Consider the following 25,145-nt stretch of genomic DNA (forward strand, 5'->3'; position numbering starts at 1 on the left):
CAGCTCCAGGGCCAAGTGAGTGCTACAGGAACACATTGATTCCCTCCTCCCCCCTGGAAAAGCATGAGATGGGAGGAGGATTTAAATTAAGCCAGGGATTATATTAATACCAGCCTCGATCTGTCAGAGGAGATGGGGGACAAGGCAAGCCTAGGGAGGTAAGCAGGGGGTGGCCAGGATGAGGACTCATGCTAGCAGTCTGGGATCTGGGGAGCTCAGGTAAAAGGGGGGTGCTCCTGGGCCATGCACTTGGGCCACCAGTGTACACACCAGCACCAGAACCAGAAGCTCAGGATGCTGCTGGTACAAGGAACAGACCCAGCCTGCACCACGTGCTGGGGCTTTCTCTGAACCAGTCCAGGTCCCCATGCCAGCCCTGACAGGACCATGCATTGCCAGGGTGAACCTCTGAGCATGGCACACTTGCCCCTGCCAGCTCCCTTTGCCTGGCAGCCGTTTAATCCTGTTATTTGCCAGCACTTATTAATTAGAGATCTGATTTAGCATGTAAGGAGTGAGACACCTCCTGAGGAAGAAAGAGCCTCCACGGCAGATCCTGCTAAGGCAGCTGGGGCATGGTGCTCTGCAGCCGTTCCCTGACAGTCTGGACCACCCCTCTAAGGTCTGGCAGACATCAAATCCTTGGGAGATTCTGCCTGCAGGGTTTGGGGATGGCAGCACAGCCAAGGACACCACAGGGCCAGTGACCCCAGCTGACTGTGCTCGTGCTCAAGGGACCCCCATGTACCTGCAGGCTAATCCACGGGTACTGGCAGCTGTTGGGGACTCACTTGCCCATCTGAGCAGAGATGTGCCTGGTCTGATTTGGCTCCCAGTGCTTCTGCAGCCTGGTTACCTTGCTGAGCTGGGCAACAACCTGTTTGGCATCTGTGGTGGACTGACCCTGGTGCCAACCAAACTGCTCTATCACCCCCCTCCTCAGCAGGACAGGACATAGCAGACAGAAAAAACACGGGGGTCAAGACAAAAGCAGTTTAATAAAGCAAAAGGTGCACGTAGAAGCAAAAGAAAGCAAAGGATTTATTCTCTACTTCCCATCAGCAGGCCATGATGTCTGGCTGCTTCCCTGGAAGCAGGGCTTAAGAACACATAATGGTTGCTCCAAAAGATGGTTGCCTTCTTGTAATGGTCCACTTTTCTGAGTAGTTCACAAGATCTTCCATGAATTAGTATGTTGCCCTCACACCTGAGAGGAGATGCCTGCAAATACTGCAAATTTTGGCCACAAATTGATGCCAGTGGTGATTAGTAGTATTAAAGAGCTCACAGGAGGGTGAGCAGGGACCTCAGGAGCCTGCACAATAAAGCCACCCACACCAGTCCTGGCTAGGGAGAGGGAGATGTATTCCCTGATCCACTGCAGGAGACAGCTCCCCCAGCAGAGCAAGGCCATCAGTGCAGAGCACAGAGCAGTGGTTTGTACTAACATGTTCCCAGCCCAGCAAAGCAAAGAGATAAGCAGTGCAGCCAACAAACTGGGACTGACAGGAGCTGCCTGCTTAGCAAATACTACATCTATAGCACACTTAGCACAAGTCAAGGAACTGGCTTATCTGGGCACAGCCTTGTGAGTTGGCACTGGGTGGGACCTCGCCTATGGGTCCTGGGCACTCCTGGGCAGAGGGATTTGTCTGGAGATGGGGATGTGACCCAGGAGCCACGTGCTGGGTAGGGGCTACCAGGGCTGTGGGGGCTGCACGGGGCAGTGGGGCAGGGACTCTGCAGGGTACTGGGCTCCTGCAGCAGGAGAGGTTTGACTCCCCTGGGCTCAGCTGCAGCCATCACCTGGCTCCCACTCCCAGCTCTGGGAGTTACAGCAAACTGGAGGATGCTGGTGCCAAGGTGAAGGAACCCTGATCCAGCTTCAAGAGACTGCAAGCCCATGGACACACAGCACTGCCAGCTCATGCCCTGATTAATTCATCCCACATCCTGTGCTGCAGCTGGGGCTTGGGTCTCTGCCTTTGTTCCACCCCCCGTGCAAGGCTCCACAGCTGCTTCTCCAAGGCCTGTACCCGGCAGCCACTCCAGCCCATGGCATCTGCTCTCAACACTTCCCAGCACACAGACCCCAAGAACAGTCCCGCCACCCTCTGCCTTGGCAGCCCCCATTTCCCCGAGCCCACAGCTCCGAGCAGTGGTTGACAAGCACCTCATCACCCACTGACCTCCCCGAGAAGGAGCTCCATAGCTGGAGCAAAGTGGAGAAGATGCCCCCCATGCATCCCCCTCCACCCCACACAGCTCAACACGCCCTGGAGAAGTGACCTGTGCAGTTTCTGTGAGCTGGTCTGAGGCAGCAGGGAGGGGCACATGCCTGGGCTGCAGAGCTGCCTCTCTGAGACACAACACTGCAAGCAGGGGCTTGTCCCACCATCAGTGCAACTGCAAGCCTGTCAGCAGCCCAGTCACACACCACTGCCACAGCCTCTGTCCTCGCCTGCTTGTCCATCCCCTGCTCTTCCCTGGAGATCCTCACCAGTTATCAGGGACAATGCTGGGTGACAAGGTGGCAGAGCAGGTAGCACCACAGGAGGAAGCACCAGACATAGTTCTACTCTGATGTAGGTGCACAGGCAGGCTGGGGCTTCAGGACACATCATGAGGCATCTGTTGCAACACGTTTATCTGCCGCGCATGGCTCCTGAGCTGGTTCCTGGAAAGCCACAGAGGCATCTGGCAGGCACCGGTTCACGGCTGCGAGGAGGGGAGTTCGACCTGTGCTGCCATGGGCTCTGCTCTGGGACTCACAGCAAAGGCTCGAGGCAGCAGGGACGGAGGAGGGGGACAGAGAGGTGTATGGGACCCTGGCTGCCTCTTGGTGGGGAGAGTGCCTGGACAGAGGGGCAGAGGGAAACTGCTCCTGCTGCTGCTCTGGGGTGCCTCCACCCTGCCTATTGGTGATTCTGGGTGAAGCAGCAAAGGACCATATTCCCGTGCTGACCCCCCATCTCCTACCCTGTACCCCACCCTCTGTGCCCAGCCCATACCCTGCACGATGCTGTCCGTGCCCAGCCTGGCCCCGAGTTCCCTGTGGGCAGCTGGATATTCCTCCACGGGTTCATCTGAGCAGGTCTGGGGCTCTGACACTGCAGGGTGCCACCAGCACTAGCAGTGGGGCTCACAGGCTTTGGGACAGCAGTGATCTGAGGAGAGGACATTGACTTCTGCCTTGTCCAGACAAAGTGAGGTGACATTGCCTACAGGTAACATCCACCATGGAAGGGCTGGAATTTTGTTTTTCCACTCCTTGAGATTTCCTTGTGTCACAGAAGGGCACGAGCAGCCTCAGGTGCCCCTGGCAAATCCCAGCCACCTGTGCCGTGGCTTGGGCACTGGATGCATCCCTACTGCCATCAATCCCATGGGTCTGAGCCCCCACCTTTGTCTCCCCTCGGCTTCCCAGGCTGCCATATCCCAGCTGTTTCCTGTGGAGAGGAATAAATCATGGAGATAGAGCCATGCTTTGGGAACAGGGAAACAAAATGGCTTTTCATGCCATAATCCTTTGTAATAAAACACCAGGGGCAAGAAAGATGATAAACAATGTCTCCTATGTGAGCCAGCTGCTTCCTAAAATAAAGCACTCCTCTGCTCCATCAGCTGTCCCGGCTCGGGTGCAAGCGCGGGCGCTGCCCCAGGACACCGGAGCCGTGTTCCTGCAGGAGCACATGCTCCCGCAGCTCTGGCCAGGCCCCTGGGGCCCGCGGGAATCTGCAGAATGCAAGGGGGGGGCTCAGAAACGAGCAGTGAGTTCCAGCCGCTCTCAGGAGCGAGTGGGAGCCCCCAAAGGGCTCGGCATCCCCCGGCGCCAGCAGCGCGTGTGCCGCCTGGCAAAGGCATCCAGCAGGGCTGCTCCACCTGTGCCCTGGGCCAGCAACAACCCCGGCAAATGCAGGAGTGAGGGGGTGCAGGGGGCTCAGTGCATAACTTCCCGGCTTTGTTTAGGCCCGGGTGCTGGCAGAAGCCTGATCCTGAGCAGGAAGCTCTGAGCGCTCCGGGTTCATCATTGCTCTGGCTGAGCCCTTGCTGGCAGGGGATGAGTAAGCTCCTGCTGGTAAACCTGACCTCCTGGGCATTATTTCAAGAGCAGCAGTAACTTCTCTGCTGCTGGGGAAGGCTGAGTGTGTGCTGAGTGTGGCAGCCTGGCAGTGCACGGCCCGCGGGCCAGCTTCCCTGTGCAGGTGTCCTGAGGTGCCTGCCATCAATTCCTTTGCCAGAAGTCCGTGGTCAGTACCCACCACAACACTTTCGTTTCCCCACTACTGCTAATTCTCTTCTGCTTTCCTCTTTCACAGCCAAACACACAGCTATCCCCACGCACACACGTATCCTCCCCAGTCAGAGGTATTCCCTGGCAGCTCGTGCTTGTTGCCCCTGGCCTCCCCTCTCCACCCCTGCCACCGCAGGGTGGTTTGAGCTCTGTGCTCAGCAATGTGTCCACACAAGTAGCAGGGTGCTGCAGCCAGGCAGGGAGCACTGGAGCACCGGGGTTCCCAGTGCAGGGCCACGCACAGGCTGAGCCAGGGACCTCCTGCCGGAGATGAGGTTATGATTCTCCACATAGGGGTATTTGGGGCCAAATCCTCTCCTGGCTGAGTCAGAGGGGATGGAGCAATGAAAGGGGCAGACACCCATCCCAGTCACAAGCCTTGATCTGAATTCACCTCTGATCTGAATTTACCTCATGCTGCTGATCGCCAGGTATTTGCCCAAATTCCTCCTGCCAGTGACTCAGCCTTCTCCTCCCTCCTTCTGCAGCGGGGCCACAGCTCACCACCTGATGGAGTGTAGGAGGAAACTGCCCACGGGAGCAACAGGATGGGCCCCATGGATTGTATCCTCCTGGCATTGCCAAGAGGGGCTGACACAAGTAACTCACCTGCTGCCCAGCGAGGGAAGGGACATCGAGCCCTGCCAGGAACACCCAGTTCCCAGCATGGCATCCTCTGTGTGTGGGTGGCTGCTGGGGCAGCCCGTGCTGCTGAAGCCACCACATTTCTAAGGGACAACAGCCTGGCAGCTGTCCTGGCCACCCACAACACTGGCAGCTGTGGGCTGGCGTGAAAAAGGGAAGGTCTGGGGTAGGGAGGGAAAGTGTTGATATAAAGGGCTTTTCTGTAATGTTCTCCCCTTACTGGCTCGTCCTCTGCTGGCAACAGGGACATTTTGGGCTTTCACTGTGTTCCAAAACATCTTACTCTTTACCCTCAGACCTGAGGGTAAAGCTCCAGCTGATTCCCTGGCTTTGGGCTGGGACTGCCAGCCCCTGGAGTGGCTTGTCCTCAGGGCATAGACCTGGCTGTGCTAGCACTTGACCCCATGTCCAAACCAGTATTGCTGCATCCCTGGGGTGGCCACAGTGAAAAAGTAACCCAAACCCAGGTGCACCAACAACCCTGTCCTCACCCTGCAGCTTCCTGGGATGCACGGGGGTCCTCTGGGCCACTTCCACAGGCTGGGAGCATTGCCAGCTGCTGGCACCAGCCACCCTGCCATTTGGAGCTGGGGAGCCACAGCGCTGTCCCTGTCTGGGAAATCAGCTGGCCCCATAGGAAGGGTGTGCCCAGTACCCTTGGGCAGGCTCTGCTGCCTGTGTGTGCAGCACAGGGTGATGGGGAGGCTTTTGTGAGCACAGCGGTGCCAGGGATGGGACACTCCTGCCGTGGCCTTGCAGGAGCCCATGTGACTCGGAGAGGTAAGTGCCCTGGTGCTTTTCCATGCCTGCAGAGGGGCCCGTTGCAGCACGCAGCAGGGAGGGGCACCGGGGCGGTGTCCTGAGCAGCCAGGGTGCTGTGGGCAGCCACTGAGGAGATCAGCAGTGCCACTTTGTGTTTCCATCCATCTCTTGGTTCAGCTCAGGCACTCAGGGACAGGGTTCAGGCTGGCTTTGCCTGCCTGCCCCAGTCCTGGGAACATCAGGGTGCTGAAGGGGAAGGGAGACAGCTACCCACGTGCTGGGCTTCCCAGTGCTCAGCTGAGTGTAGCACAGCCCCATTTGAACCTCAGTATCACTCCCCACTGCCCTCACCCCACAGAAAACCCTGCACGCTGCCCTGACAACACACAAACATCGACCTCTTACCTGCAGCTCTTTCGAGTCTGCTTTTTAAGGGGTGAAGGCAGTGGCAAGCACACAGGCAGTGTTATTTGCAGTCCTTGGCAGGCAGCGTGGGTGGAGGCAGTAGGCAGATAGGCACTGTGTCCAGACAGGCACAACAGCCCCGTGTTTGTCCCAGCTGACCAGGCTCCCTAAGGACACTGGCCAAAACTGTTAGTTGGCAAGTTTAGGCCAGTCTGCCTCCACCTCCTCCACAACTGGCCTGGTGCATTCAGTGACCCTGCAGGCCAGGTGGAGGTGAAGAAATCCTGGCAGCAGCCAGGAAGCCTCAGCACAGACCTGGAGGCACTGTCAGAGCTCACCCACACCGTGCTGGACGGCAACTGCAGGACCCAGGGATCTCCACACCCACAAGGCAGGGCTGGGATCAACACAGAGGGTACCAAGGCAGTTACTGCATTAAACCCCATCTTTACAGGGCTGCCAAAACCTCCTCCCATCAAGGGTAGGGGCAGAGGTTGGCTCAAGGGGAAGTGAAGGGCTGTGCCAGGCAGTGAGGGGAGAGCTCTGGGTGGGCAGAGCTGGCCTGGCCAGCACAGCAGCAGAACCCAGGCCAGCAAGCCCACTGCCAGCACCTCCAGCTGTGCTGATGAGGAGCCAGCCCAGCTCCACAATGATTTTAGGCAGGGGACACCAAGCTTTTCAAAGCAGGAGGCTCAGCCTTCACATGGGCAGTAAGGCCCAGTTAAGCCTCTGCCATAAGAAGAAACCACTCTGGTGGTGGAGCACAGCGGCCTCAGTCACACCAGCAGTGCTCCCAGCTCCCCCAGGCCACCAGGAACGGAGACCCAGGCAAACACCAGGCTTGATTAACTCTGGAGGGAACCAACCCACCATCCCTCTGAGCATCACCAAACCGCCAGCACTGCTGCAGCACCAGGCACAGACCTCCCCACCCTCCAGGGCAAGCCAGGCTACAGCCAGAACCTTTGCCAGGGAATAAGTCACAAGCCACTGGTAAGTCATTACATTTTTTTATTTTATAATAAACTTCTCATTTTTCCCCCAAGGAAGACAAAAAACTGTGAGTGAGGCTACAGAACACTGTCAGTGAAGAATATGCAAGACAGACCCAGGCCAGAGGTGAGGCCAGGCCAGAAAGGGTCCCCACTCCCCCAGGCAGAAGGGGTCCATCTCCAGAAGCCTCCATGGCCCTTGCTCATCTTCCCACTGCATCAGAGCAGGATCAGTGCTGTCACAGGAGCCAGCTGAGCAGCAGCAGAGATGGCATCGGGTCAGGCTACTGATGGACTGAGAGGACCACGCTTTGTCCCCCCACCCGCCAAGGCTGCCAGCAGGGTGGGACAGTGTGTTAGGTGATACAGCTGTTTTCTACACATGTACATGATGTAAATTTAAAAAAACCCACATGATTCATTTCAAAGCAAAGTAATCGGAGTAGTCGCTCTTCATGCCAGGCAATCTCTCCCTAGGAAGACTTCACACATTCCTTCTCCTGCTCAATAGCTGCAAGAGAATAGAGGGCTGTTAGTCTTTGGTGCTTTTTTTTTTTTTTATTTTGGAAGCACCCACTGTAGAAGGTTTCAGAGGATTGACTGAGGCCCTGGCACCCAGTTTTATTTACTGGACCCCAAGACGAACACTCGAGTTAGAAGGTGATGAGACACACATGTGCATGAGAGCAAGATGGGCACCTGTCTGCATCCATCCTCGGGAAAGCCATGCCCTGAGGCATCATCTCGGAGCAACAGCCCTCCCTCCCCGTGTGCCCGTGCCCACCCCCGGGCTGCACACCCCTCTGCCCCTGGGTCAGAGCCCCGCTGCCCCAAATCAATCACCCCCGAGGGCACTGCCCCGCCCGCCCCCGGCCCCGCACTCACTCTCCTTGGAGGGCAGCGTGTTCTTCTCCTCCGTGTTGGTTTTCTTCAGCTTCTTCTTGTCGAATTTCTCCACCTCCGAGAGGTCCGGTTTGTCGCACATTTTGCCTGCGAGACCCCCGGCCGCAGTCAGGGGTCGGGCAGACAAAGGCGGCCCCCCCGGCCCCGCCGCGGACAATAGCGCAGGGCGGGGCGGCCGCCGCCCCGGGCACCGCGCCGCTCGCGGGGCCCGGGCAGCCGTGCGGGGCGGCCCCCCCGCTGCCCGCACCCGCCGGGGGAGCCCTCCCTGCCCCCGCACCCGCGGAGGGGAATCTCCCCGCGCCAGGCAGCCACGTCCTCCCGGCCACCTCCCGCAGCCCCCACCCCGGGGCGCCCCGGCGAGCCCCTCCTCGCAGCAGCGGTGCCGCGCGTACCTGCGGCGCGGAGGGCGCGGTGGGTGCGGTGTGCGGAGGGTGCGGTGTGTGCGATGTGCGGTCGCCGCCAATGCCGCTCCCTGCTCGTCCAGGTGTGACTGGGGCGCGCGCCGTGAGGGGCGGCGCCTTATATAGCCCGGCCCCGCCCAGCCCGCGCGCCCATTGGCTGCCCGCCCGCCGCGCCTGCCGGGAAGCGCGGGCCGCCAGGGGGCGGCCGCTCCCGCCCTGCCCCGCGGCGGGGGCGCGAGAGGGGCTGAGGGAGGGCGTGAGGGGACACCCGTGAGGGGACACCCGTGAGGGGACACCGGGAATAGGGACACCCGGGATGGGGACACCCGGGATGGGGACACCCGGGATGGGGACACCGGGAATAGGGACACCCGGGATGGGGACACCCGTGAGGGGACACCGGGAATAGGGACACCCGGGATGGGGACACCCGTGAGGGGACACCCGGCATGGGGACACCCGGCATGGGGACACCGGGACACGGAGCCCCTCACACACACGGACACGGCGCCTGCTGCCCCTTGCACACACACACCCCCTAGCGCCGCAGAACACCCTTGTACCCACCCAGCCCTGCACACACCTGTCCCATGCACACAGAGCCTGTCCACAACCAGCCCCTGCTGCCACCCCTGCTCCCCACACTGGTGTCCAGCTATGAGGGGCAGCAGGCTGGTCCCTGTGGGGCCGAGCGACCTCAGAGCCGCTGTGCCAGCCCCAGAAGAAGGTGTCCTGCTGCAATGGAGGCAGCTGTGCCCCTTGTGTCTGCCCAGGGATGCACCCGCTGCTGAACCAGAATTGGCTAAAATGAGCACCGTACTCTCACACTTGTGAGAGATGCTCGACCACTGCGCCCACCTTATGGCCGTGCTGGCTCTGGCCACAGTGTTTCCTGGGGAGATCGGGTTGCTAAAGAAGCAGCACAGGTGGGCAAGAAGCTGACCGTGCTCATGGGGTCTCATTTGGCCACAGCAAGGCAAGGGGTGCAGGAAGCTTGGGAAGCAGTCAGGACAGTGCAGATGGCCTGGAGTGCATGTGGAAAAAATACCTTTGGTGGGGAAAAGCCAAGAGCCAGCGCAGGCAGCCTACGTGATCCCAGCAGGAAGGGTAGCGGCAGTCTGGGAGCAACTGAGCACCAGGATGGGAAGTGCTTGGAGGGTCAGGAGGCCTGGCAGTAGGGTCCTGTAGGTACTGAAGGGAATAGGAATGAAGGGACAGAAAAAGCATCCTGACTGCATACGAGACTCGCCAAAACCCTTCTACAGACATCCTGGTGTATCCCTCCTGGTGTGGCAGCAAGCAGGAATCTCTTACAGAGCACCACAGGTAGCAGCTGCGCTGCAGCAGCAGCTCTCACCTCCACCTCCTTGCAAGCCTGGGTTTCTCTCAGGACTTACTGGAGATTTTGCAAAGCAAATCCCCAGCAATCCGGAGGGAACGCTTGCTTTGTGTTCTTTAGCAAGACGGCTGCCGTCTTGGCAGGAGGGCTGGCGCTTTCCAGCGACAGCAGGTCGTGGCCGGAGGTGGCCCTTTGCCGCAAGCCCTGAGGCACCTCCTCGCTCCAGCCAGAAAACTGGCTCTGAATTCAAGAAACGCCAAGAGCTGGCAAATGCTGAAAAGGCAAAGGCCAAGATCCAAGGCCAGGCTGCTCCTCTGAGAGAAGTCTGGAGGGCAAACAGCCTCCACTGCCTGTCCCCCAGAGGAGGGAGGAAGAAGCCACTGATGAAGCCCCAGGCCAGGCTGCTCCCAGAGCCGTTCTGATTTGGTGGTGCAGCCGCTGGCAGGGCCAGGTTTGGAGAGTGCCACAAAGCCAGGAGCTCCAAGCCCAGACTGCCTTCAGGAGCATCCTTTAAACCCACCCTGCAGAGCCTGCATCACACAGCCCAGCCTAAGCTGAGAAAAGGCTCGTTTTCCCTGCACAGCCAGCAAGCAAAAAAACCACCCCTGCAGTTTCAAAATGAGCGCAGAAAATCCTTTTTGCCTTTATGCAAATAGTCAGACAAGTGTTTTACTGTGTGTTTACTCTCCGGCTGTGCACACCTTCCCCTCAGCTTCCCCCTCTTTCCCTGCCTGTTCTCCACACGCTTCTCCTTTGTGGATGCTGCAGTCTGCTGTAGCTTTTGTCCCTGGCAGGCAGCGAGTGCAAAAGAACCTGATGCCCATCCTCCCTGTGCACAGCCCCTCACCAGCACCAGCTGCACCCAAAAACCCGATCACCCCCTGCAGCCGAGGAACAGCCCCCGGGCAACATGCTTCATCTCCTCGATGCTGCAGCACTTTGCAAACCCAGAGTCTTTGTTTGGGCACAAAACCACCACGGTGGCCACGCAGGGACAGGGGAAAGAGATCTCAAACCAGTCACGGCCACACAGGCACCACCACACTCCCACAAACCACGGCCAGAGCAGCTTTAAAGCCAACCCTGCGCGCTGCCAGCAGGAGAGAGGTGGGGCTGCTGCTGGGGAGCTGTTAAAACCCATCTTGCACAAAGAACAAGAAAGGAGCTTATATCCCAGCAAGAGCTTTTCCCCCTGACAAATTAGCAAAGCCTCCTGTAACCGCACAACCAGCTTCTTTCTTACGTGTTTTGGCATTTCTGCTTTCAATAATTCATAACAAAAGAACTGAGACATCAACAGATGGGGGGAAAAAACAGCCCTGACCTGAAACAGCACCGACTGACTGCCAGCCATTTTAGATGGGTTTTAAATCTCACGCAGAACGAGGCTGCCAGAGCTCAGATACAGCCTCCCTGATGGCCATTTCCAGGAATGCCTTTTCCTCTGCACAGGAAGGAGGCAGGAGGTTCTCTCTGATCCAGGAGGTGTTTTCAGCCGGCAGGACATCACAGCAGCCAGCCACCCCTGCCAGGCTGTGAGCCACTCTGCAGGGCCAGTTCACTTTCTCCTGTTCATTTTAAACCCCAGCCTCCTGCCGTGACCCCTCACATCCATCAGGGCAGGAGCAGGAAGCCCCAGGAAGGCAGCAGCAGACTGGGGCTGTTGTGTCTCACAGCAGGGCTCATTCCTCCCATGGGTTTGGCTGCTCTCAGTAATTTAGCAAGGGCCTGGTTGTTAGCAGTGTTTCCCCCTTCCCCCATAGCAGCAAGCAAAGGTGCTTTCTCCAGATCATAGAAACACCGACTCCAGGAGATAAGGAGTCATCTGTACACCAGCAAGGCCGGAGGGAGCTGCCCCTGACAGTTGTTTTGAGACGTGTCTCATCCTGCTCCCAGCAGTGGACAAGCCCAGCTCCCACCCTGTGCCTTAGCTCCAGCTATTGGGAAGATGAGCTGGGCAGGGATACAGGACTTCTGATTGATGTGTTCCCTGCTCCTGGCTGCATTAACAGCAGGCAGCAGACAGACACGAGGTGGCTACTGGCACCAGGATCAGCATCTTCACTGGCACAGGGAGCTGCTGGAGCCCTGTCCTGCTCTTCCAGGTCTCCAACTGCAAAAGCACAGGCACTGACTTGGTTGGGGTTTTCTCCTGGGGAAGCAATGACTTGCTTTCTACTTCCAGAGCACCCTGCATGTTCCATGCTCACTCCAGCAGCTCTCCATGACTCTTCCTGGGCAGGGAGAAGAGTGCTTTGATTTGATACATCAATTTGTTAAAGGCAGACACGCTCTAACAGCACAAGTCAGCCACAACCTGCCTTCACGTGGCCTCAGTAATTAGAAAGTATTGGAGTATTTTAATTTAGGGAAGGAAATTTAGTACAATCTCCATCACTTCTGATCTGAAGCTTTCAGAGCAGAGCAACTTTACCTCCTTGGGCAGTACTCATACCTATCTGTGCATGTCCCATGCTTTTCAAGAGCTGCAGTGCTGCCACGTGGCACTTGAAGCTCGTGCTCTCCCTCACTCCAAGCTGCACATTTAATTAAAGTAACTAAGAAAACATTATATACACACCAACAGCAATGGTTACCTGTGTACAAATCTTTGCCTGTAAAGCTCATGTTTCTTATCTAAGGAAGGTGAAGTCTGTTATCTCACCCTGACAACACCCACCCTGCTGTTTGAGGAGAAACTTACTCACTGGCCAGTACTGAAGGACATTTTAACAGATGAAAGAGTTATGATCCTCAGCAAATGTCTACCTGAGGCCATGGTCATGTTAAATCTAGGCCTGGAAATCTACTGTGAGGCCAAAGACCCTTCCTTAGACCTGCCATCTCATCTTTCTGACTTCATTTACTCTCTCCCAGTCTGCAATACACAGTGAGAAAAAGGATGAGGGTTTAGTTAGAACAAGTGCTTCTCAGGACATAATCCTGCTCTGATCATCAGCTCTGTACGAGACACTTACAAATTCTTCACTTGTACTTGTTAAACTATTCAGGCTTCCCCCACCTGAACATTATGTGAACAAATCTGCTCAGATACATAATTAAACAGTACAAGAGAAACTGCACTACCACCTCTAATAATCAAGTCAAGGATATCAGAAACAGACAAAACCTGAAAAAGCTGAACCTCACAGTCAGCCAGCCCCATTCACCAGGGTTAAACCAGATGACCTTCCAAGGTCCCTTCCAAATAAAACTACTCCACGAGCCCCCTGCCTTTCAAGCGACCCAGCTCACACATCCCTTGAGGTTTCCTCCGAAGCACTTACAGGCAGAGGCCGTGGTTTTTAAATAAAAGTTTAATTCCTTCATCAGGTCTTAACTTGGAACACAAATGCTGCTGGAAGTCCTCGCAGTCCTGGCTCTCGGGGCAGCAGCAGGGTGGCAGCAGGGGCTCCCGAACAGGAGGAGGAATCATGGACTCTCGGGAGAGCTCAGTGCAGGATGCAAAGCAAGGAAGCAAGAGATGCACAGTTTCCAGACAAAAACACCAATTCTTATACAAAAAAGAAAAGCCCTACACTAATAGAAGTGTTAACGTTGCCACAGGACAGGAGTTTAGGAAGGGAGAGAAGTCTTCAGTAAAAGGCACAACTAAAGAAGTACTTCCCTAGATTTTAACCAGTTCCACTTATACCCCAGCCCCCAGCCTCTCAAAGCCATGCTGGTTACTCTAGAAAGTAATTTCAAGTTCCTTCTTTTCCCTTTTTCCCTTCCTCCAGCTCAAAAACAAATAAAAGAGGAGTGCTTATAAAAAAACAAAAACAAAAACCCAACCAAACCCCCTCCCCCCCGAATAAAACAGCTTGGTCTATAAACCGGTAAGAGTTCAAGAGAGACTCAGCAGTTTACCTTACGATTGTCTGGTACATTTTCTAAGTATTCAAGTTTCAGATGATAATTATTACATCTAAGAGCCTCAGCCAGCTCTAGTTTTGGTATTTTTCTCTCAGGCACTTTGTGGCCTGTCAGGTTGGTGTTAGATCTGCAGTTTTTCCTAGTACTTGTGTATCACCAGCCTCTTCAACCCGTTGCTGTGAGCACTCCTGAGCAGCATCACACCTACTCCAAAGGTTTCTTTGAGTTCCACAGCCCTGCAACCTGCAGTGCTCCTTGCCTTAAGCTATTTTGTAAGGAGCAACACTTTGAAGGCAAGGCAGACAATGAGCAAGACAAACAAACAATGTGTCAGTAACTTACAGGACTGCAGGCAACGAGCGGCTAAGCCAGCTGGACACAAAGCTGTTGTGTATTAGGTCACCCCAGCGTCTGAGCAGGCACTTGCTAGATGCAACAACCATGCTACTGTGGGATAAAGAGGCTTGGTTTACTACTGTACTGGTAAAAAAAGGGTCAGGGGCTTGCACAGCGGGTCCAGGTGCAGCTGCAGTACATGACAGCAGTCCTCTAGTTGCTAGCAGGGCTAACAGGAAGCTGGGAAACTGAGGAGCTGGTTTTAGCCTGCACTAGAAACTGAAGCACACAACCACCATGAGTCCTCTACATAAGAGAGAAAGAACACTTGTCCAGGATGCACCTTCCCCACTGAGCTAACACAGCCCTGCACTGACTCTGCTCTCACCTTCACTCTGCTGTGTAGCACACTGAAGGGCATTTAATTTCATCAGCAATAAGAGAGGAATTCAAGTTTGCAAGCTACACTGATCTCCTGTCACGGGAGGAAGCTGTAGCAGAACCACCTCCTAGGCTTCTCACAGGGCTTCAGGCAGGGTCAAGCTTGGCCAAGACACAAACCTTCCCCACCACTCTCCAAGGGCTCTGTCAGGTACAGAGTGGTAAGACAGCCAGCAGTCTCTTGGGCTCTTGCTGTAGATCCAGATCAACGTGTCCTAGGGAGCTCTACTTCCCAAACAATTTAGGGTGCGCATGCCAGATCATCTAACCCTGCCCACAGACAAACCCTCTCCCTCCCCCCCTCAAAATAATTGTGGCAATTAGCCATGTGTCAGTCCTGCTCTCCACAGACCTGCAGAATTGAGTCAACACTACTGATGAGCCCCATGCACAGGGTTGCTGGTGGAGTTGGAGTGTTACAGAGATGAGCTTCCCCCCTCCAGCCTCCCAGTGTTGGGACCAGGGCCAGTAAGCCTGACTTAAGCAGGAGCTGTGGAGAACTGCACTGGAACAAGCAGAGTCTTCTACTGAACTTTACAACAAGCTGAACAACTTTTGGTTTTTAAAAAAAAAGCCATACAAGCAGCAGCTGACATCTGTTGTTATAAAGGGACATGGCTGAACAGGTAGGAAACAGATTCCCCGTTATGAGTCCTCCTGATGGCCTCTGCAAGGATCATGGAGATGTCAATCACCTGGAGGGGAAGAAAGATGGATCAGCGTCACTGGGAAAAGACATCAAACCTGGAAGAACATCTGGGAAGTTAGGAAGAACTTAAAAGAATAAACTCATCACCAACATTTATAACATACCACATGCAGACAAATAACTTCTACACAGAATTGGGATTTAATTACATGTAAGCCTGAAGATACTCTACATATAGCACCACAAATATTATTTGACTGTTGATCTTTGTCAGTGTTAAGAGTCTACTGTCACCTTGCTTTGCTGAGAGTCATTAAGTCTGTGTACCCCAGGCCTCATTTTGTGTAGCCTGTACTTTTGTGTAGTCTAAATCAAGATTAGATTCCTTCCCCTGAGCCAAGAGGTTTTACCACCGCTGCCAACAGTCTGAGAAATGAAGCTGCTGTGCCACAGCTCAGCTCCTGGGTGCTGTGCTGGCTCCATCTGGTGGGGTCAGACAGCAACCAGAAGGGAAAGTCGAGTCTCAGTCAAATCCCAGCTCTGAGTCCCCAGCAGCTGAAGCATTTCTGAATATGTACCCTCAGTAAGAAGCACCATGTTCATGGTATGCTAAGGAAACTAAGTGAAAACCATATTTAACATCTCTGTCTTACAGATAGTTTGTCTATGAAGGGAAGAAAGAAAGAACTCCAAAGCTGCAGAGCAGACAGAGCATATGACTCATGACAAATCCTTTAGTTCTGTATTCCTCAACATGGAACATCAGACGTCAGTGTAAAAGAGGTGTTAAATGAGAGCCTAGAAAACTGCCACACTGCAATCTTTGGCTACAAGTATTTACACACTGATTGCCAGTGTAACATTTTGCCTACACCAGCTGTAGTGCCCGCTACACTCACACCACAGCGCCAGCTGAGTCTGAGCAGTGCCAGTCCCTTTCCAGAGCTTCTCCAAATGCCTGTGTCCTACATATTTGTGCTGTGAAGCCAAGGCCCATCTGGAATTTAATCTGGCCAAGGATGTCAAGGACAAGATGAAAGGCTTTTCCAAATACATCAGTAACAAAAGGAAAACAAAGGATAACGTGGGCCTGTTACTAAATGGAAGGAGGACCCTGGTGACAGGGGATGCAGAGAAGGCAGTTACTGAATGCCTTCTTTGCATTGGTCTGCACTGACAAGCAGGAAATCAGGCTAAAGGAATGCTGGAAGGCAGACTTTCCCTTGGTGAAGGAGGATTGGGTTAGAAAACACCTGGGCAGACTTGACATCCACAGGTCCGTGTGCCCTGCTGGGATGCACCCACGAGTGCTGAGAGCTGGCACACATCGCAGCCGGGCTGTGCACGATCATCTCTAAAAAGCTGAGGTGATCAGGAGACCCAAGGAACTACTGGCCAGTCAGTCTCCCCTCAGTCCCTGGAGAGGTGATGGAATGCCTTATTCTAGAGGCCATCCCTGTCTGCAAGGATGACAACAAGGTGAGCAGGAGAAGTCAGCATAGATTCACTGAAGGTAAATCATGCCTGACCAACCTGATTGCCTTCTATGAGGAAACAGCTACCTGGATGGGTGAAGGGAGAGCAGTGGCTGCACTGCTGTTAGGAAGCATTCCCCTTCCCCAGACCAGGTCTTCTTTGCTTTTCAAACCAGATATTCTGTTTAAAGGGCTGGGCATTAAGTCACAGATACACAACAAAGCCATCAGCACCAGTGTCAGAAGTCCCTATTTACTTCTGCTTCAGCACTGCAGGTCATCAGCACATCACTGCTCCAGAGGGCACACATCCAGCTGCTTGCTTACACTGTGGCCCCATTAAATCAGAGATCTGATCTAGGCTAAACAAGCCCTGAAAAAAATTTACTTCAATGAACTGTTTGAGACTAGCTGGATTAGAAGCTGCATTTCATCACTGTAACCTCTCTGTTACCCCACAGCAACAGAAACAAGAGAACCAGCCAACACTGACTGCACTACCAATAAAACTGCTGGCAGCACTTGACAGTATTATGGGGTTTTCACCCCCAAAAGGTGAACAGCCAAGCGTTAGCACCCCCAAGGACTGACAGAAGAGAAAGTAGATGCTCACCTGGATTTTAGGGCACTGCTTCATCTTGTCCTCCTGGGGTATTGTGTTTGTGACTACAACTGCCTCAAAACAGGCATTGTTGATCCGAGAAATTGCTGGCCCAGAAAAGATCCCATGAGTTAAGATGGCGTAAACTTTGGTGGCTCCAGCTGACACAAGCCTGTGAGAGTGAAGTAGAGGAGAAGGATGATTAATTCTCAGCAAGTATTAAGCTGACATATATGCTTAGGAGACAGGCTACTCTTGATTCCCCTCTCCAGCCCACTACTGACTTGGGGAAAAAAAACCCAAACAGTCTAACAAGCATCATGAAATCCACCACAGGCAAAGCACACACTGAAAAGAACATTGTTATTAGCTCTGGAACATTAGGAACAGATCATACAAATCACCTTCTGTGATCTTGCCTACACAAGGTAGCAGAGATTTAATACTGTGTTAATACTTTTACGCTGTATTTAACAGAGTGTTTAACACTGAGTTAATATTTAACTGTGTTAATACTGACCACTATATTTAATAGAGGATTTAACACTGTTAATGATGCTGCATATGCTGGTGGTTTCTAATGTAGAATGATACCAAAGTTTGAAAAGCTTACTTGTAATACAAATTGAAATGTATGATCTTCAGCTGATGGACCAGACAGTACTTGTTTCTACCTGGCACGGCCAGTGATGGTCTAGTCTCCTTTCTACACAAGTATTTTTCAAACAATAATAATAATAAAAAAAGACACCATGGTTTTCTACCTACTCCCACTGTGAGAACTTTACCTGGGCTTTTTACCCATTTTGTCTGGCACGAGACAACCGAGGAACCGTAGGAGCCTTTGTGAAACCTGCCGTGCAAATCCTCCCATTAACTCATTACACAGAGTCCCCTAACAATGGGTTTCCCGGTTAGCAGAGCAGCAGGCAGCCCCACTCACTTGTCTGCAGCGTGGCAGATGGTGCCACACGTGTCTGCCATGTCATCCACCAGGATGGCCACTCTGTCCTTCACGTCCCCCACCAGCACCATGCGATCCACCTCGTTGGCCTTCTTGCGCTCCTTGTGGATGAGGGCAAAGTCTACGTTCAACCGATCTGCAATGGAGGTCACTCTGAAGAGAGAACAGTTTCCAGACAACACTTAACTCCACACAACAGCTCCAATCACATCCCTCTTAATATCAAGCACAAACTGCACTAAGCGAAGCTGTCACCACATCTGTTGCTGCTCCCAAGCAATTAATAAAAGGCGCTCTGCCACCTCAGTTTCCCTTCAAGCAGCTGAGCTGCAGTCTCTGGTCTAATCTCTCCCAGTGACAGCAACTAGATTAAGATAGAGGTCTTTCATCAAGACCACTGTAAACTAATTTGCATTTAAGCTGGAAACAAGCCAGCAAGTTCAGCAAACCTGAGGTGATCCAAACGCTTGGGAAGTTGTCATATTTACAACACTACACTGGAAAGGCTTAAGGCTATGACAGGATCTACCTGCACTCTTGTAAGCATTCAATCATTGTGCACACAAGCACTGGCACAGTGACAGTGGCAGGGGTACACAAGCAGGAAATGCAAGTCCACCACCTCACATTTATTTATCCCTGTTAAAGTGACCACAGAATGACCTTACCTGAGAGACCTAAACTTTATATATTGATACTGATGAATAGTGAAGAGTTTAAAAGCATTAAGACTGGAAGGAACAAAATATACACACCACTAAGAAATTCTGCATTTGAGATAAGCAGACTCCTAACCCCACTAGATCAGACTTATCACTCTGGGAGTCCTACCCAAGACTGTCAAATTAAACTGTCCACTGAAGTATTTGGCTTTGCATATCTCCATAAAATATTGCACCAGCCAACATCGACACATTTCAGTTTAAGTGGCTTTTGAGAAGGATTTTTTTTCAGGATTCAGATTTTATCTGGCTGACTTGGCACTTCCTATACTGTGTTATGCAACAAGCTACAGAAATAGCTGAATATACAGAAGGTCTTGCCCAATACATGGACCACAGTGAAGCTGTGGAAGATATTCAGGGACCTACAGTGTTGGTGTCTCTTGGCTGTTTGTAAGACATCACTTAAAACACTCTGAAGATGTGAATCAGATCAGCACACATTTTGGTGTGACAGTCCTGGATTAAAGGACACATCTGCATCATATTGCATTACATAAAAGCATCATGAAAAAGCCTAGTTTCTCCCCAAAAGCACCTGGGAACATGCTGAACTGCCCACAGACTGGCATGTTTGTCTTGCAGAGAGATGGGAGATTGTCAGACTATCAAAATAGAAATGTGCTATAACATATGCTGCTGCTTTTTAGAAAACAACCATCTATCTTCCTCGCTCCCAGGGAAGAGGAAGAGTGGCAGCAGGCTTAAGTCACAGCTAGATATTCAAATTCAGGGTAACACAGTAAGAAAAGGCCTCAGTAGATTAAGCTTCATTCTGCAAAGAAAACAGCCTGGATAAAAATGTATCATTAACCAGCAGCAGTCACCTTGTCTTGGCACAGCTACACTATTTCCTTCTTCAACCTGAGTAATTACACGTCTACAAAACATTGGTTTAGTCTGAAGGATGTAGTAATTGCACAATTTCTACCTATGCAGCTGTAATCCTAGAAGCTATTTAATCCCCCATGCAGCCCGAGAAACCTTCTAAACATTCCCTAGAAAGCACACCTGACCACTCTTCACTGGCTGTCACAGCCTGTCTGGGAAGGCAGGCTGGCAGAGGCAACACGTGTCTTCAAAATAAGGTCACAAGCACTCCTAGGAATTCGAGCAGACACAGAAGCAGCACCTCCAGCTGCCTGTCTGACAGCTTACCTCTTGGCTCCACCAGCATCTGGTGAGACAATGGTGCAGTTCTTCCACTCTGCAATATTCTCTTTGATCCATTTCAATACAGCAGGCTCGGCATATAAATTATCAACAGGGATATCAAAAAACCCCTGCAAGGAAGACAACAGGAACAGATGTAGCTGAAGGTCACATGCCAGAAACAGCTGTAAGAAGCCTTCTATGTGCTCAGCCATGTAGTCATCACCTTTCCACAGCTTTCAGCTTTCCTTTTTACTTCCCTTCATGTAAGGGCAGTAGCTTTTGGGATACACAGAATAGTAATGTAAGGAGTCTTGAGAGCCAGGAATAGTTTAGCAGCATAAGTAACACTTTACATCTAACACCTCCACAACATGGAACCAGTTCTGTCCTAGGGGAGTGCAGAAAGCCAGCATCAAATGCACTCATTTGCAGAGCAGCTGGCTGCCTGTTTACAGAGTCAATCTCTAAAGCTCATTACACAAACTGCTCACATATACAAAACAGGCTTGAGTAACATCTGCCTTTAAACGAATGCAGCTGGTTCCACAACATGACAGCGACCCTGCAGAGTCCTCCAGGTAAACTTCAAAGGTCACCAAATGACAGAGGTTAATCCTGAAGCAACAGGCAGGAGAGTGAGGGGCACTTCACCCAAGGTACAGGGGTAACAGATCCTTCCTACCATCATTCCTCCTGTGCTCAGCAACAGAGCAGCTGCGAGAACCAGGCTGAAAGCAGCCAGATGCTGGAAGCACATATACACAAATTATTCCTTTAAATCTCACCCACTGCTGCTGGGGAGAGGTCAACCCTGTGGCACACACCAACTCTGAGCTCTGAAGGAAGAGTGTGCCCCCCTCGGGCTCGGTTATTTCATGACCTTTCTGAAAGTCTTCTCAGCTGTGCCCCCATGGATTTTTTTTTTTTTTTCCATCTGAGACAAAGTATTTCTGGGCAAATCATACTGAAGTGTGAATGGCAGCACTTTCAAATGTTAAAATGACAGCCAGCCCACCTCCTTCACCAGGCAGTAGGCACCTCACCCTTCCGGATTCAGAGTTTTCAGCAACACAACAGACATCCCTCCCTCAGCCACACCCAGCTGGTGTCTTGGTCTCAGGGCACTTGCTCAAGGTGGAAAGAAACAAGACTAAATACAGCTTGCAGCTGCTCCTCTCCCTGGCACACACTCTTGAGAGTTTCCTTACACAGCTCTGGCCACGACTTAAATTGCTCTGTGAGACTATTCTGTTCATAGGCCAACAAAGCCTGTGAATGGTTTTCAATTCACCAGCAGCTCGAGGGAGAACCAAAGCCAGCTTATGTGGGAGGGTGGCACTGCTTGGATACCACTGGGACTGCCCATCTTGCCAGCAGCAAGTTATCAAATCACTGTCCTGGGCAACAGAACCCTCACAGGCAGCTGTGCCAGGACACGTGGGGGCAGAGCTAACTGCTCACTTCCCCGGGGGCCACGCAGTAAATACCAGAAAGCTCTAATCGGTATTTAAGGACACTCTTGATAAAGCCATTGTCCATCTCCAATTCCTCAAAGTTCTAGCTAAAAATACACAGTGTCACTGAGCGGCAACAAAGCTGCTGAGATCATTTATTAGCTCAATGTTCATTTACACAAGACTTCCTATGCTTGGTCTGACCGAGAGCAACTATAATTTCATTTACAGATGAACCTGTTACCCACCTCCCCACCCTCTTCTGACTGATGCTACAAGTCCCTTCCAGTCCCAGATTCCCAAGTCTTGCACTGCTGTGTCCAAAAAAAAAAAAAGGGAAAAAGGCAGATGACTGGAAAGCAGGGCAGTCCAGATGCTCAGACTGGAGCTGGTAAGTACTTCCCTGATTTTAGCTCCTACCTGAATCTGAGATGCATGCAGGTCCATGGTGATTATGTGATCTGCACCAGCCACAGACAGCATGTTTGCAACCAGCTTGGCAGAGATTGGAGCTCGACTCTAGTACAGAAAAAAACCCAGAATTTAAGACAAGTTCAACTCCTCCATCAAGATGTCAGCCTTCTGCTTCCAGGCAATGATTCACAAGCAGTTACTAAAAGGAGCACTCATTAACATTGCATCTTTTCATCAACTGGTGATTAGAACTTGGTGTATTTTCAAAGAGAACTAGGATCTTTATGAAAAGATGAATTTGCAGTCCGATGTCCTAAAGTTCAAAGACATTAAAACAGGTTGAATACGCAGAGCAGGAGATAAAACTTCATCTAGAGCCCGTGCAGCAGACAGGACTTTCAAGGTGTGCATTCCACTTCCCCACAGAAACCCTTTCCCACATCCCTTACCTTGTCCTTTTTGTCCTGCCGAGCATAAGGGAAGCAGGGTATGACAGCTGTGACTCTGCTGGCTGAGGCAATCTTACAGGCATTGATCATGATGAGGAGCTCCATCAGATTGTCATTGATTTCCCCACAGCCACTCTGCACGATGTAGACATCCTCCCCTCGCACACTCTCGCCTATTTCCACGCTGGGAACAGATGAGGAAAGGAGAGTCGGAGCCAAATCCACGAGTTAAAAGCATAGCCATTACCTGTGCCTGCAGAGCAAGCAGGGCCCTGCATTCCCAAGGGTCTGTGGGTGACAGTGCCACATCATCAGGGCTGTTTAGCAGGACCACTGCTGTTTGTTTGCTCAGGAGCTGTTTTACAGCACTCGCTCGTCCAACCTAATGGTCCAGCCAGCAAGGCTAACAGCACTCAGCTTGTACTCTTGATCTCACCACAAGCGTGTAAACACCCCAGAGCAGGCCTTGCTCGCCCTGAATCACAAGTACAACCACCTCTGAAAGCAGCAGTGTAAAGGAGGCAAGGACCATGGCCAGTCAGCAGACAAAGCAGGGTCAAACTGCTCAAACAGAGAAGCCCTCCAGCATTTCCCTCTGGAAAGGTTTTTGGGGTTAATTTCCTTCTGGATGCAATGCACACTAATCTCTGCTGATGAAGGGACTGAACACGAGCCAAAGGTCCTGTTTGCCAGCAGCAAAATGCCAGCTCCAGTGCTCGAATCGAGACACCTGCACCAGACACGGAGTGGGAAAGGCAGCAGCAGCCTCAGGAGTGAGGTTCATATGGGGCAACGGTGCCAAAACCAGATTAACCACTGAGCATTTCCATTGTCTTAGTTCAGAGGAGCCTGCCACAGCCCTGGAAGCACCCAGAAGTCAGCCCACCGAGGACAAAGCTCTTCCATGGTTACTTTCCTGCTGCACTGGAGGTGCTCACCCACTCTGCAGACTGATGCCACATCCAGCTCCACGAGCAATCACCCACCCCACTCCTAATGGCTTCACTTATAGAGCTCCTCAGGGTAGAATTCTAATTTTAATATTTCCTTCTCTGCTTTTTCTCTCCTCCTCAACCCGCTTTTGATGACTTTTAGGTATTTATAGTCTTACTGCTCAAAATCCACCAGTGAGCTGCTGTCATTACTGCACCCTGACCTACAGCATTCATCAGTCTCTCACCGAGAGTTTCAGCCAATGAGAACTCTAAAATTCAACAGCAATTAGCACACAAATGTCAGCTCCAACTGTACTTACTAATAGTTTAATATTAAGCTGATTCAAGACACTGCTTGTCAAAAGTACCTGAATTATTCTGTTAAAAGAATCTTTCTGGGATGCATCTACTGTCAGTTTATCAGGGTAAATAAGATGTCTGTTCGGTCTTTAAGTCACATTATCTGCTGACATAAGAACCTTCTGGCCAGCCAACTGGATGTGCAAAGAGCAGTTAATAAAGAACAGTGAAACAGTGCAAAGGCTGTAAATCAAACAGGCTCTTTTCCCAACTCCTCCACAACTCTTTGTGCCATCTCTGAAGTTTTCCCACCCGTGCAAGAGAAACTTGATATTCTATGTCACCTGCACATCCTGGATTCTCCTGGAAAATAAAAAATAGTCTCCAGAAGAAAGGAGTAGGTTGGAGCAATCAGTCAAGGTTCTTCATATTACACTGTGTGGTGCAGGCGTGCTTAGTGTACTTCTCCAGAGCAAGCTTTGGGAGCTCTGAGAAACTTTTAACCTCTTTTTTAGCTTCGTGTAGGATGCCAGCAAGGCTTATAAGGCACAGATACATAACTCAAGGTGAACCCTACGTTTCAGAGCTTGGGGGGAACACAGACTGCATGACTGGGTTGCACGATGGTGTGAGCCTCTCCTCTTTCCTGAACAATTTTATTACACTTTTAAGTGCTATTTAGCAATACTTTTAAATACCAACACTCTTCGAGATTTTGGTGCTCTACAGAGTAGTTTAGAGGCCCCAGCTACACGCTAAGCACAAAACTGTCAAGCATCAAGCCATCGCAGTCTGGACTGAGGATGAAGAGCCTGATCAACGCCGGTGGAAGCTGGGGAGGTGCCGTCCCAGCAGCTCCTGCCCTTGGGTCGGAGAGGGCAAGGTGCGGCTGGCGAAGTCCACCTCTCCAACACCTGCCACCGCGGGCGGGTGACACGAATCCACGTGCCGGAGCCCCGCACCGCCCCAAAGGGTTTGGGAAGCCCCAAACCCGCCGCGGGAAGCCCGTGCGGGGCAGGCCCCGAGCGCCGGGGCCCGCACATGGCTCCGCGCTCAGGGGGCACCGCGGCCCGGGCTGGCCCGCACGGAGACGCGGCCGTGCCCGCAGGGAGCGGGAGGATTCCCCGGGGGGCTCCGCTGTAACGGGACCGGGGCGGGAGCGCTCCCGGGACGTGTCCGAGCGCGGCCCCGCCGCTCCCCGGCCGGGCCCGGCCGCAGGGCCCAGGAACTACAGCCCCCATGAGTCCCCGCGCGGCGCCCCGCGGAACCCCAGCACCGCCGCGCCGCGCGGCCCGCCGGGAGCCGTAGTGCGGCCGCGCCCCGCCCCGCCTCACCATGTCTCCTGGTTGCTGAACTTCTTGGTGACCACCTTGCCCAGCTCCAGGCCGAGGCGGTCGGCGATCTTCTGCGACAGGTCCTGGTGCGAGCTCCCGCTGAAGATCTTGATGTTGGGCATGGCGGCGGTTGCACCGGCGGCGCCGCTCTTCCCCTCGTGCTGCTCCTCGCTCCGCCTCGCAGCGCCCGCGGCTGCCGCGCGGGGACCCGCCCGCCTCCTGCGCGGACGCGGCACGGTGGGCGCAGGTCACGCCGACCGCCCCTACGCCGCCATCTTACCCCTTCCCGCCCGCCGCGC

At 52.9% G+C, this 25,145-nt stretch overlaps 2 protein-coding genes across 2 annotated transcripts; both read right to left on the reverse strand.

Annotated features, from left to right (window-relative positions):
* Positions 1-7,100: 7,100 nt before the first annotated feature.
* Positions 7,101-8,534, reverse strand: LOC126637326 (thymosin beta-15A homolog). Its single transcript, XM_050310503.1, has 3 exons — positions 8,394-8,534; positions 7,984-8,088; positions 7,101-7,609 (listed from the first exon to the last, which is right to left on the reverse strand). Exons 2-3 carry the CDS (start codon positions 8,081-8,083, stop codon positions 7,572-7,574), a joined length of 138 nt encoding a protein of 45 aa, XP_050166460.1. The 5' UTR covers positions 8,084-8,088; positions 8,394-8,534; the 3' UTR covers positions 7,101-7,571.
* A 4,505-nt stretch (positions 8,535-13,039) lies between these two features.
* PRPS1 (phosphoribosyl pyrophosphate synthetase 1) lies at positions 13,040-25,145 on the reverse strand. The gene is made up of 7 exons (XM_050310491.1): positions 24,847-25,145; positions 22,278-22,461; positions 21,835-21,933; positions 19,964-20,088; positions 18,063-18,236; positions 17,132-17,291; positions 13,040-15,089 (listed from the first exon to the last, which is right to left on the reverse strand). The coding sequence occupies exons 1-7, from the start codon at positions 24,966-24,968 to the stop codon at positions 14,997-14,999; spliced, it is 957 nt and encodes a 318-aa protein (XP_050166448.1). The 5' UTR covers positions 24,969-25,145; the 3' UTR covers positions 13,040-14,996.

The sequence above is a fragment of the Myiozetetes cayanensis genome, unplaced genomic scaffold (genome assembly GCF_022539395.1).
Source record: "Myiozetetes cayanensis isolate MyiCay16 unplaced genomic scaffold, myiCay2020 scf15, whole genome shotgun sequence".
Classification (NCBI taxonomy): Eukaryota; Metazoa; Chordata; class Aves; order Passeriformes; family Tyrannidae; genus Myiozetetes; species Myiozetetes cayanensis.